At 45.1% G+C, this 13307-nt stretch overlaps 1 protein-coding gene across 1 annotated transcript in view; it reads left to right on the top strand.

Moving 5' to 3' along the window:
* The first annotated feature begins 803 nt into the window (after positions 1-803).
* LOC121570184 (pleckstrin homology-like domain family B member 2) overlaps positions 804-13307 on the top strand; it is a 47877-nt gene continuing 35373 nt past the window's right edge. Inside the window, exons 1-2 of the mRNA XM_045221543.1 lie at positions 804-972; positions 3007-4149. Coding sequence (XP_045077478.1) covers positions 853-972; positions 3007-4149 — 1263 coding nt within the window. The 5' untranslated portion in view covers positions 804-852. The remainder of the gene's footprint in view (positions 973-3006; positions 4150-13307) is intronic.

Below are 13307 nucleotides of genomic sequence, written 5' to 3'. Positions count from 1 at the left end.
AGTGGTTATATGTGTGTCTTGGAGGTCGTGTTACTGTCTCGATGGTATGTAAAGAGTTGTCCCATTACTCAGGGAAAAATGTATTCCCTTCTTGTCTCAATTTCCTTTAGATCGTTGATGATTAAAATTACTAGATTTCCTCTTCATTGTGTTCAGTGTTTTCACATCAGTGGTGATGAAGGAGGGGAAATGGAGCCGTCAGTGGGATTGAGGAAATTCCTGATCACTGACAATATTTGTATTTCCCTCAAATTCCAAAGTAAGGAAGTCAGTTTTTCTACTTTAAAGAACTGAACTACCATGTGTGTGTTAGTTTTGGATCTGAGAAATGGTGTGTGTGTGTTGGCTCTCAGGCCCTCGGTGGGCCATTTGCTGGCAGGCCCTCTGTTGTTTGGGTTATGGGTGTTCTGCCAAGCCGAGCTATGAATCGACTTAGCTGCAGGTACAACCACCATGTAACTTTCTCCCTCACTCCTAAACCAAAACCACACATGGGAAGGCACACACTGACCCACGTATACACAGAGCTATTCTCAGAATAATAATACCTCTGCTCTTCCTCAGTCCTATAGGCTTAAACAGACAACGAATAGACGGGGACTGCTAATGTAAAGAATGTTTTTTTCACCATTCACTTAATGGTGAAGATGGACACTTTAAATAACATGTCTTACGTATCAACTCTCTCTCTCTCTCTCCCTCTCTCTCTCTCTCCCCCTCTCTCTCTCTCTCTCTCTCTCTCTCTCTCTCTCTCTCTCTCTCTCTCTCTCTCTCTCTCTCTCTCCAGACTATCTGAAGTTTAGTAGTGACTACAGCCATGGGGTGGTGGGAGGGGCCGGCAGCTCCAGAGGGATGCGCTCAGCCTCAGAGCTCCGTGATTTGATGGACACCTTACAACGCAAGAAGATCGCCCTGGCGACAAGCCTGAGAGCCAATGGGGACGTTAGCCCCTCCTACTTCAGTATGACACAGGTATGACAGCTGTAGAGCTTTCGCAGGAGGATCAGCCATACTCAACAGGCTAGTCCAGAACGGGGTCAATACGGAGTCCAGAACGGGGTCAATACGGAGTCCAGAACGGGGTCAATACGGAGTCCAGAACGGGGTCAATACGGAGTCCAGAACGGGGTCAATACGGAGTCCAGAACGGGGTCAATACGGATCTCCGCCCCATGGAAAAATGTGTAGAATTGCAGAAAATGAGCATTAGGACTTCTACATTTTCTCTCCGCCGACAATAGGGGTGTGAACAGTTTGAACAGTTTGAACAGTGTGAACAGTGTGAACAGTTTGAACAGTTTGAACAGTTTGAACAGTTTGAACAGTGTGAACAGTGTGAACAGTTTGAACAGTTTGAACAGTTTGAACAGTTTGAACAGTTTGAACACTTTGAACAGTTTGAACAGTGTGAACAGTTTGAACAGTTTGAACAGTTTGAACAGTTTGAACAGTGTGAACAGTTTGAACAGTGTGAACAGTGTGAACAGTTTGAACAGTGTGAACAGTTTGAACAGTGTGAACAGTTTGAACAGTTTGAACAGTGTGAACAGTGTGAACAGTTTGAACAGTGTGAACAGTGTGAACAGTTTGAACAGTGTGAACAGTTTGAACAGTTTGAACAGTTTGAACAGTGTGAACAGTTTGAACAGTGTGAACAGTTTGAACAGTTTGAACAGTGTGAACAGTTTGAACAGTGTGAACAGTTTGAACAGTTTGAACAGTGTGAACAGTTTGAACAGTTTGAACAGTTTGAACAGTTTGAACACTTTGAATAGTTTGAACAGTGTGAACAGTTTGAACAGTTTGAACAGTGTGAACAGTTTGAACAGTTTGAACAGTTTGAACAGTTTGAACAGTGTGAACAGTGTGAACAGTTTGAACAGTTTGAACAGTGTGAACAGTTTGAACAGTTTGAACAGTTTGAACAGTGTGAACAGTGTGAACAGTTTGAACAGTTTGAACAGTTTGAACAGTGTGAACAGTGTGAACAGTTTGAACAGTTTGAACAGTTTGAACAGTTTGAACAGTTTGAACAGTGTGAACAGTGTGAACAGTGTGAACAGTGTGAACAGTTTGAACAGTGTGAACAGTGTGAACAGTTTGAACAGTTTGAACAGTTTGAACAGTGTGAACAGTGTGAACAGTTTGAACAGTTTGAACAGTTTGAACAGTTTGAACAGTGTGAACAGTGTGAACAGTGCGAACAGTTTGAACAGTTTGAACAGTTTGAACAGTTTGAACAGTGTGAACAGTGTGAACAGTTTGAACAGTTTGAACAGTTTGAACAGTGTGAACAGTGCGAACAGTTTGAACAGTTTGAACAGTTTGAACAGTTTGAACAGTGTGAACAGTGTGAACAGTTTGAACAGTGTGAACAGTGTGAACAGTGTGAACAGTGTGAACAGTTTGAACAGTTTGAACAGTTTGAACAGTGTGAACAGTGTGAACAGTTTGAACAGTTTGAACAGTGTGAACAGTGTGAACAGTTTGAACAGTGTGAACAGTGTGAACAGTTTGAACAGTGTGAACAGTGTGAACAGTTTGAACAGTGTGAACAGTTTGAACAGTTTGAACAGTTTGAACAGTTTGAACAGTTTGAACAGTGTGAACAGTTTGAACAGTGTGAACAGTGTGAACAGTTTGAACAGTTTGAACAGTTTGAACAGTGTGAACAGTGTGAACAGTGTGAACAGTTTGAACAGTGTGAACAGTTTGAACAGTTTGAACAGTGTGAACAGTGTGAACAGTGTGAACAGTTTGAACAGTGTGAACAGTGTGAACAGTGTGAACAGTTTGAACAGTTTGAACAGTTTGAACAGTGTGAACAGTTTGAACAGTTTGGGGTTTCATGCATTGCGAGTTGGGGGGTTTACTACTACGTCGATAAATGACATTATCCGTCCAGACTTTTGCCACCTAGGAAATGTGTGTGACTGGACCTTCTCAAATAGTAGTTGAGGTTTTACATTCCTAATGAATTTTCTTCTACTTCTCGCTCCCTCCCAGTCTCCACCCACCACGCCTGTGACCTCACCCACCTCGATGTTGTCAGCCTATCAGGAGCAGGCTAGGCGTTTCTACGGCTCTGATCGTCCTCCTCTCTCTGGCAAAGCCGCCGCCCCTCCCTCCCCCTCTCGGCGCTCCGACCCCCCTTGCTCCCGATCCTCCGTGACCCGGAAACAATCCTACCAATCACGGGACAGCCTGCTGATCTCCCCTGGCAATGGGCGACACCCACTAAACCCAGACTCCTCCCCCCTGTTGTCGATGCAGAACGGTGGAGGTTCGTCTAACTCAGTGGCCGGTGGTGAGAGCCTCTCCTCTTCCCCATCCTCATACCTCTCTCCAACTAGTGGAGCGGCCAGCGTGCCCTCCAGCCCCTGCCTGGGACGCCAAAGTCACGGCAACCACGAGCCGGTGCCTATCAACCGAACCAGGAAGTACTCTGCAGGGTCTGTGTGCGGCATGATGGGAAGTCACAGCCACTCAATACCCCGCCTCTGCCCCTCGTCATCACCTCGTTCCCATGACAACGGAGCCCTGGCGCTCTGTTCCATCCCCCCGGCCTCGCGGCGCTCTGAGCCTCCACGCAACTCCTCTCACAACAATAGCCAAAACCACACCACAAACAGTAACTACAGCCATTACCAAACCACTAACTTCAACTACAGCCAGGCCCAAAACATGAACCACAACCGGAACCAAGGCGAGGGGGAGGTATCCATCTCCCTCTCCACCCCCAAGTCTCCCACCCAGGCCCCTCCAGACCTGACAGTACCGTCCCAATCAGGGGGCTCTTCCAGCCCCCGTGTGGCCAAGAAACTCAGCCTCACCTCCACCAGCTCCACCTCCAGCCTCCAGGAGCCAGAGAGACCAGCCAGCCGCGGAGCCTCCCCAGGACCAGAGCTCTTTCTGGGGGAGAGGGGGAGAGCGCACAGGGGGGGAAGCCTGGAGCCTGGGTTAAGACTAGGGGAACGAAGGCTGTCGTTTGGAAAGGGAGGGGTGGGGCTGGGGGCAGGGGTGACCCCACCAGGGAGGTTCAGGGCGAGGAGTGGCAGTATCAGCTCCCTGAGTGGGAAAGAAGAACTGACTGACTATCACCATCGCCAGCAAGACGAGAGACTACGAGAACAGGAAGTGGAGAGACTGGTGAGTAGTGTGTGTGTGTGTGTGTGTCTGTTTGAAATTATCTGCATGAAATAGCAATTCAATGAGGAACAGGATGGGTGGAATCAGATATCTTCCCTCTAACCTCACAACCTCCTGAACACACTCTTCGGCAGGTGCACTGTTTGGGCTCTCTCTCTCTCTCTCTCTCTCTCTCTCTCTCTCCTCTCACTTTCTGTCTCTCTCTCTCTCACTCCAAGGTTATTATAGTTTTAGTTTTTTATAGATGTTTATTATAAGTTTTGTTTCAGTTAGTTTTTAGACTTGATTTACTAGATTTTATTTAGTTTGAGTTTTATAAAATCATTTATTTTAGTTTTAGTGTTAGGGACAGAAAGTAGCCTTATGCATGGGAGGCTAGGAGCCAGTTATGTGTTTTAGGCCTAGTTTGTGTTTTTTTGGGATGTCACCTATTGCCACTGGGGAGCAGTAATACAAAATGTGATTGGTCAGGTCATATGTTTGGTTATGTTTACATTATAAATCAATCTTAATGTAACTTGGATTTAAAAGGATAATCATCGGTGTCCGACTCAGATTCAGACATTTCTGCCACGCCGTGCTAAGCTGTGATGAGGTGGTGTTGAAGGAGTCAGGCGCAGGAGGGTAAATCACAGAAACACAGGCTTTAATCCGCAAAAATACAGGTTTACGCAGAACTGCGTCAAACACACTCCAGGGCACAAAACAGGTGCACTGGAAAATACAAGGCACACAGGAAAATACTCCCGTCTAACAAAATACACGAGCTCCACCGAGCTTCACTAACCTTCACAATAAACAATCACCCACAAGGACAAGGGGGCAGAGGGAACACTTATACACAGACTAATTAGGGGATTAGAACCAGGTGTGTGTGATAACGAGACAAGACAATTGTGATGATGATTGGGGCGGCAGTGGTTAGTACTCCGGTGACGACGAACGCCGAAGCCTGCCCAAACAAGGAGGGGAGGCAGCCTCGGCCGAAGTCGTGACATAAGCTATGACCAGCTCTGGTTGTTGTTGGTATTTCTTGCTCCGTAAACACACAGCGTTATTTTTCAGAATCTCCTTAACTTTCTGGGTTGCTGTATCCAAAACAATCATTCCATTTAATCTGCCAGGAGTTTTAAATTCTTTTCTCTTTTATTTTAAACTAATTTGAATTAGATCTGCTCTTTTCATGCAAACTGCTAAAGTTGGTTGTCCTAACGTTGCCGTTGCCATGCAGCTACTAATACAGTGGGGAGAACAAGTATTTGATACACTGCCGATTTTGCAGGTTTTCCTACTTACAAAGCATGTAGAGGTCTGTAATGCAATAAAATGCTAATTAATTACTTTAAAATCATACAATGTGATTTTCTGGATTTTTGTTTTAGATTCCATCTCTCACAGTTGAAGTGTACCTATGATACAAATTACAGACCTCTACATGCTTTGTAAGTAGGAAAACCTGCAAAATCGGCAGTGTATCAAATACTTGTTCTCCCCACTGTATCTGGTAGTCTTTATCCTCTAAATATGTGTATGATTATTTGTGTTCAGATGAACTTTGAGGTTGGTTGGGTTTTCTCTTTTAACTCTGTTCCACACGCCGCCATCTTATGACACTACAATATTTGATTCCTTTCCAGCAATGTACTCAAAACAATCCCATGTGCTTCACCTTTTGCTGCCGCCATTGTTCACACACACACAAACACACACAACACACACACACACACACACACACACACACACACACACACACTCTCTTTTAAAATTATTTATTTAAATCCACAAATTACATTAAGAAGGATTGTCACGGTTTCGGCCGAGGCTGCTCCTCCTCCTTGCTCGGGCAGGCTTCGGCGTTCGTCGTCCCCAGAGTACTAGCTGCCACCGTTGTATGTTATCGATGTTTGTTTGGTTTTGTCTTCCTTGTACACCTGTTTCCTTTTAGTGTTAATTATGTCTCCTATAAGTTTCTCGTTTTGTTAGTCGTGAGTTGTGTGTAATTGTTCCGCCTGTCTTTTGGTGCTGCTCATTTTGCCTATTGTATGTTTAGGACCGTCGCACTGTTTTCGTGCGCTGTTAGTATGTTGGTGTTTTACGCACTGCTGCGTAATCGTTCGCCTCCGGGTTTGTTGAGGCCCATTTCGTTATTGTTGTCGTCTAGTAAAGTCTGTTGGACGAAGCTTCTGTGTCCTGCGCTTGATTCCTACACCACATCCACATCAGCCGCTTGATAAGGATTCAAACAATGCTAAGGTCTTGGATACAAGGGGCACTTAAAGATACAAAAGGCACCTTCTTCTCCACGCAGCTAGGCTACCCATAACAGCTGAAAGAGCAGTTGTTTTGCTCTGGTCTTCGGTAGGCCTGCAATCTGAAGGAACGTACCGTAAGCCTAGATATGTGGCCCAGACTGCCAAATACTACTGCCACCAACTTCCACTTATGTCCAAGGTGATACGAGGGGCTGGTATTTGAGAAGCTTGTCAGCAAAGGCTTCACCTCCAAAATCAACACCTCCCTCTGGCCTCCCCCACAACAACAATAGCTGTCTTATTCACACACACGGACAAACACACACACACACACACACACACACACACACACACACACACACACACACTCAATGGGTGTAACTTCTGTTAACAATTTCGATACCTTTTGGAAACAAAGCTCGTATTATAAGGAGGATGGGATCCACCCAAATCATTTGGGTTCATGGATCCTTTCACAGCATTATAAGGCTGCGTTGAGACAATGACTTATCAATGACCCAAGTCCAGCTCATTTAATCCCTACCATTGTGTCGCTGAGTTGTCATAATGATTCAGCAAATGTACATTTTCCTAGGGGCATTGGAAGACACAATGTAAATAACCTAATTAATGTCCCTCTAGCTGCCCCGAATGCCTCTGCTGATCGTACAGCTATTGTATACAGTAATCATGTGCCTAATAACCAGATTTATACTGTTAGCACTGAGCCGGTGTGCCTGAGGAGGAAGTCCACTGTGTGCAGCTCACCCTGCACTAACATAAAGAACATGAGCACATCTACTGCTGCTAAGCTTTCCAGTAAAACAATAAAAACAAGTAAGCATCCCAGAAGAAAAGTGCTCAAAATAGCCCACGTTAACATATGTAGCTTAAGAAACAAGGTTCATGAAATCAATAATATGCTGGTAACAGATGACATTCATATTCTGACAATCTCTGAAACTCACTTAGATAATACATTTGATGATACAGTGGTAGCAATACAAGGTTATAACATTTACAGAAAATATAGAAATGCCAATGGTGAAGGTGTTGCTGTTTATATTCAGAACCACATTCCTGTGAAGATTAGAGAGGATCTCATGTTAAATACTGTTGAAGTAATATGGCTACAGGTTCACCTGCCTCACCTAAAGCCCATTCTGGTGGGAAGCTGCTATAGACCACCAAGTGCTAACAGTCAGTATCTGGATAACATGTGTGAAATGCTTGATAATATATGTGATATCAATAGAGAGGTATACTTTCTGAGTGATTTAAATATTGACTGGCTTTCATCAGGCTGCCCACTCAAGAGAAAGCTTCTAACTGTAACCAGTGCCTGCAACCTGGTTCAAGTTATCAGTCAACCTACCAGGGTAGTTACAAACAGTACAGGAATGAAATCATCAACATGTATTGATTAAATCTCATGCTGCAGAGATTTGTTTGAAAGCAGTATCCAAATCCATTGGATGTAGTGATCACAATATAGTAGCCATATCTAGGAAAACCAAAGTTCCAAAGGCTGGGCCTAATATTGTGTATAAGAGGTCATACAATAGGTTTTGTAGTGATTCCTATGTTGTTGATGTAAAAAAAATATATGTTGGTCCGTGGTGTGTGATGAAGTGGTGCAGTGGTCTAAGGCACTGCATCGCAGTGCTAGCTGGTTCGTATCCAGGCTCTGTCGTAGCCGGCCGCGACAGGGAGACCCATGGGGCGGTGCACAATTGGCCCAGCGTCGTCCAGGGTAGGGGAGGGAATGGCCGGCAGGGATGTAGCTCAGTTGGAAGAACATGGCGTTTGCAACGCTAGGGTTGTGGGTCGATTCCCACGGGGGGCCAGTATGAAAAATAAAAATGTTAAATAAATGAAAAATAAAAAAATAATGTATGCACTCACTAACTGTAAGTCGCTCTGGATAAGAGTGTCTGCTAAATGACTAAAATGTAAATGCAATGAGGAGCAAACAGACACTGTACTTGACACATTTATGAAATTGCTTATTGCAGTTACTAATAAGCATGCACCCATTAAGAAAATGACTGTAAAAACTGTTAAATCCCTGTGGATTGATGAGGAATTGAAAAATTGTATGGTTGAGAGGGATGAGGCAAAAGGAATGTCAAATAAGTCTGGCTGCACAACCGATTGGCAAACATATTGCAAATTGAGAGATCATGTGACTAAACTGAATAAAAAGAATAAGAAACTACACTATGAAACAAAGATAAATGACATAAAGAATTATAGTAAAAAGCTTTGGAGCACCTTAAATTAAATGTTGGGCAAAAAGGCAAACTCAGCTCCATCATTCATTGAATCAGATGGTTCAGTCATCACAAAACCAACTGATATTGCCAACTACTTTAATTATTTTTTAATTGGCAAGATTAGCAAACTTAGGCATGACATGCCAGCAACAATTGCTGACACTACACATCCAAGTATATCTGACCAAATTATGAAAGACAAACGTTGTAATTTTGAATTCCGTAAAGTGAGTGTGGAAGAGGTGAAAAAATGATTGTTGTCTATCAACAATGACAAGACACCGGGGTCTGACAACTTGGATGGAAAATTACTGAGGATAATAGCGGACGATATTGCCACTCCTATTTGCCATATTTTCAATTTAAGCCTACTAGAATGTGTGTGCCCCCAGGCTTGGAGGGAAGTCATTCTGTTACCTAAGAATAGTAAAGCCCGCTTTACTGGCTCAAATAGCCGACCAATTAGCCTGTCACCAACCCTTAGTAAACTATTGGAAAAAATTGTGTTTGACCAGATACAATGCTATTTTACAGTAAAGAAATTGACAACACACTTTCAGCATGCTTATAGAGAAGGACATTCAACAAGCACAGCACTTACACAAATGACTGATGATTGGCTGAGAGAAATTGATGATAAAAACATTGTGGCGGCTGTTTTGTTAGACTTCAGTGCGGCTTTTGACATTATCGATCATAGTCTGCTGCTGGAAAAACAACACTTAACAAAGAGTTGCAGTTAGTTTCAGAGTGGGTGGCAAGGAATAAGTTAGTCCTAAATATTTCTAAAACTAAAAGCATTGTATTTGAAACAAATCATTCACTAAACTCCAAACCTCAACTAAATCTTGTAATAAATAATGTGGAGATTGAGCAAGTTGAGGTGACTAAACTGCTTGGAGTAACCTGGATTGTTAACTGTCATGGTCAAAACATATTGATACAACAGTAGCTAAGATTGGGAGATGTCTGTCCATAATAAAGCACTACTCTACCTTCTTAACAGCACTATCAACAAGGTAGGTCCTACAGGCTTTAGTTTTATCGCACCTGGACTACTGTTCAGTCGTGTGGTCAGGTGCCACAAAGAGGAACTTAGGAAAATTGCAATTGGCTCAAAACAGGGCAGTACGGCTGGCCCTTGGATGTACACAGAGAGCAAACATTAATGATATGCATGTCAATCTCTCCTGGCTCAAAGTGGAGGAGAGATTGACTTCATCACTGCTTGTGTTTGTGAGAGGTGTTGACATGTTGAAAGCACCGAGTTCAGACACCCATGCATACCCCACAAGACATGCCACCAGAGGTCTCTTCACAATCCCCAAGTCCAGAACAGACTATGGGAGGCACTGCATAGAGCCATGACTACATGGAACTCTATTCCATATCAGGTAACTGATGCAAGCAGTAGAATCAGATTTTAAAAACAGATAAAAATACACCTTATGGAACAGCGGGGACTGTGAAGCAACACAAACATAGGCACAGACACATGCATACACACACATGATAACATACGCACTATACACACACGTACACATGGATTTTGTGTTGCAGATATGTGGTAGTGGAGTAGGGGCCTGAGGGCACACACTTAGTGTGCTGTGAAATCTGTTATGAATGTATTGTAATGTTTTTTAAATGTATAACTGCCTTAATTTTGCTGGACCCCAGGAAGAGTAGCTGCTGCCTTGGCAGCAGCTAATGGGGATCCATAATAAGTACAAATACACACAAAGTAAACAGCGCTAAGGCCAAAAGCAAGACTTGCAGCCACATAACTATGGTCGGTGGCTTTCAGACAAGTGTTGGGCAACTTAAACTTGTTTTGTGTGCTGAATATTCCCAGAGGATCTTTAAACAATCCTCAAAGTATTTTCCCTATGATGTAAGTGCTGCCTTCATGGGAGAACATACACATGTCGTAAACACACATCCTATGCACCAATCATTCAATAGAATAAAGCTGTATCTCAATAGACTCCTCTCCTTCATCTACACTATTTTAGACTATTGAGATACGTCTCCTCTGTATGCTAACTGTCCCCCTAGAGGTGAGACAGGAGAGCAACACCCTCACTCTCACTCACTCTCAGTCACCCTCTCTTCCTCTCTTTCACTGTATCTGATAGGAGTCGAAGTGGTCTATAGTTTCTCTGATTGCAGTTAGCTGCCCATGGGACTGTCAGTGAAGCTCTAGGGAATGTCTTAGTGCAGTTCTAGGGACTGTCTTAGTGCAGCTCTAGGGACTGTCTTAGTGCAGCTCTAGGGACTGTCTTAGTGCAGCTCTAGGGACTGTCTTAGTGCAGCTCTAGGGACTGTCTTAGTGCAGCTCTAGGGACTGTCTTAGTGCAGCTCTAGGGACTGTCTTAGTGCAGCTCTAGGGACTGTCTTAGTGCAGCTCTAGGGACTGTCTTAGTGCAGCTCTAGGGACTGTCTTAGTGCAGCTCTAGGGACTGTCTTAGTGCAGCTCTAGGGACTGTCTTAGTGCAGCTCTAGGGACTGTCTTAGTGAAGCTCTAGGGACTGTCTTAGTGCAGCTCTAGGGACTGTCTTAGTGCAGCTCTAGGGACTGTCTTAGTGCAGCTCTAGGGACTGTCTTAGTGCAGCTCTAGGGACTGTCTTAGTGCAGCTCTAGGGACTGTCTTAGTGCAGCTCTAGGGACTGTCTTAGTGCAGCTCTAGGGACCGTCTTGTGCAGCTCTAGGGACTGTCTTAGTGCAGCTCTAGGGACTGTCTTAGTGAAGCTCTAGGGACTGTCTTAGTGCAGCTCTAGGGACTGTCTTAGTGCAGCTCTAGGGACCGTCTTAGTGCAGCTCTAGGGACTGTCTTAGTGCAGCTCTAGGGACTGTCTTAGTGCAGCTCTAGGGACTGTCTAGTGCAGCTCTAGGGACTGTCTTAGTGCAGCTCTAGGGACTGTCTTAGTGCACTCTAGGGACTGTCTTAGTGCAGCTCTAGGGGACTGTCTTAGTGCAGCTCTAGGGACTGTCTTAGTGCAGCTCTAGGGACTGTCTTAGTGCAGCTCTAGGGACTGTCTTAGTGCAGCTCTAGGGACTGTCTTAGTGCAGCTCTAGGGACTCTCTTAGTGCAGCTCTAGGGACTGTCTTAGTGCAGCTCTAGGGACTGTCTTAGTGCAGCTCTAGGGACTGTCTTAGTGCAGCTCTAGGGACTGTCTTAGTGCAGCTCTAGGGACTGTCTCAGTGCAGCTCTAGGGACTGTCTTAGTGCAACTCTAGGGACAGTCTAGTGAAGCTCTAGGGACTGCTAGTGCAGCCTAGGCTTGCAGCTCTAGGGACTGTCTTAGTGCAGCTCTAGGGAATGTCTTAGTGAAGCTCTAGGGACTGTCTTAGTGCAGCTCTAGGGAATGTCTTAGTGCAGCTCTAGGGCTGTCTTAGTGAAGCTCTAGGGACTGTCTTAGTGCAGCTCTAGGGACTGTCTTAGTGCAGCTCTAGGGACTGTCTTAGTGCAGCTCTAGGGACTGTCTTAGTGCAGCTCTAGGGACTGTCTTAGTGCAGCTCGTCTAGGCAGCTCTGGGACTGTCTTAGTGCAGCTCTAGGGACTGTCTTAGTGCAGCTCTAGGGACTGTCTTAGTGCAGCTCTAGGGACTGTCTTAGTGCAGCTCTAGGGACTGTCTTAGTGCAACTCTAGGGACAGTCTTAGTGAAGCTCTAGGGACTGTCTTAGTGCAGCTCTAGGGACTGTCTTAGTGCAGCTCTAGGGACTGTCTTAGTGCAGCTCTAGGGAATGTCTTAGTGCAGCTCTAGGGACTGTCTTAGTGCAGCTCTAGGGACTGTCTTAGTGCAGCTCTAGGGACTGTCTTAGTGCAGCTCTAGGGACTGTCTTAGTGCAGCTCTAGGGACTGTCTTAGTGCAGCTCTAGGGACTGTCTTAGTGCAGCTCTACGGACTGTCTTAGTGCAGCTCTAGGGACTGTCTTAGTGCAGCTCTAGGGACTGTCTTAGTGCAGCTCTAGGGACTGTCTTAGTGCAGCTCTAGGGACTGTCTTAGTGCAGCTCTAGGGACTGTCTTAGTGCAGCTCTAGGGACTGTCTTAGTGCAGCTAGGACTTCTTAGTGCAGCTCTAGGGACTGTCTTAGTGCAGCTCTAGGGACTGTCTTAGTGCAGCTCTTAGGGACTGTCTTAGTGCAGCTCTAGGGACTGTCTTAGTGCAGCTCTAGGGACTGTCTTAGTGCAGCTCTAGGGACTGTCTTAGTGCAGCTCTAGGGACTGTCTTAGTGCAGCTCTTAGGGACTGTCTTAGTGCAGCTCTAGGGACTGTCTTAGTGCAGCTCTAGGGACTGTCTTAGTGCAGCTCTAGGGACTGTCTTAGTGCAGCTCTAGGGACTGTCTTAGTGCAGCTCTAGGGACTGTCTTAGTGCAGCTCTAGGGACTGTCTTAGTGCAGCTCTAGGGACTGTCTTAGTGCAGCTCTAGGGACTGTCTTAGTGCAGCTCTAGGGACTGTCTTAGTGCAGCTCTAGGGACTGTCTTAGTGCAGCTCTAGGGACTGTCTTAGTGCAGCTCTAGGGACTGTCTTAGTGAAGCTCTAGGGACTGTCTTAGTGCAGCTCTAGGGACTGTCTTAGTGCAGCTCTAGGGACTGTCTTAGTGCAGCTCTAGGGACTGTCTTAGTGCAGC

The sequence above is a fragment of the Coregonus clupeaformis genome, chromosome 7 (assembly GCF_020615455.1).
Source record: "Coregonus clupeaformis isolate EN_2021a chromosome 7, ASM2061545v1, whole genome shotgun sequence".
Taxonomy (NCBI): Eukaryota; Metazoa; Chordata; class Actinopteri; order Salmoniformes; family Salmonidae; genus Coregonus; species Coregonus clupeaformis.
The sequence above is the reverse complement of the archived record's forward strand: the minus strand, read 5'-3'. Positions and strand labels throughout refer to the sequence as shown.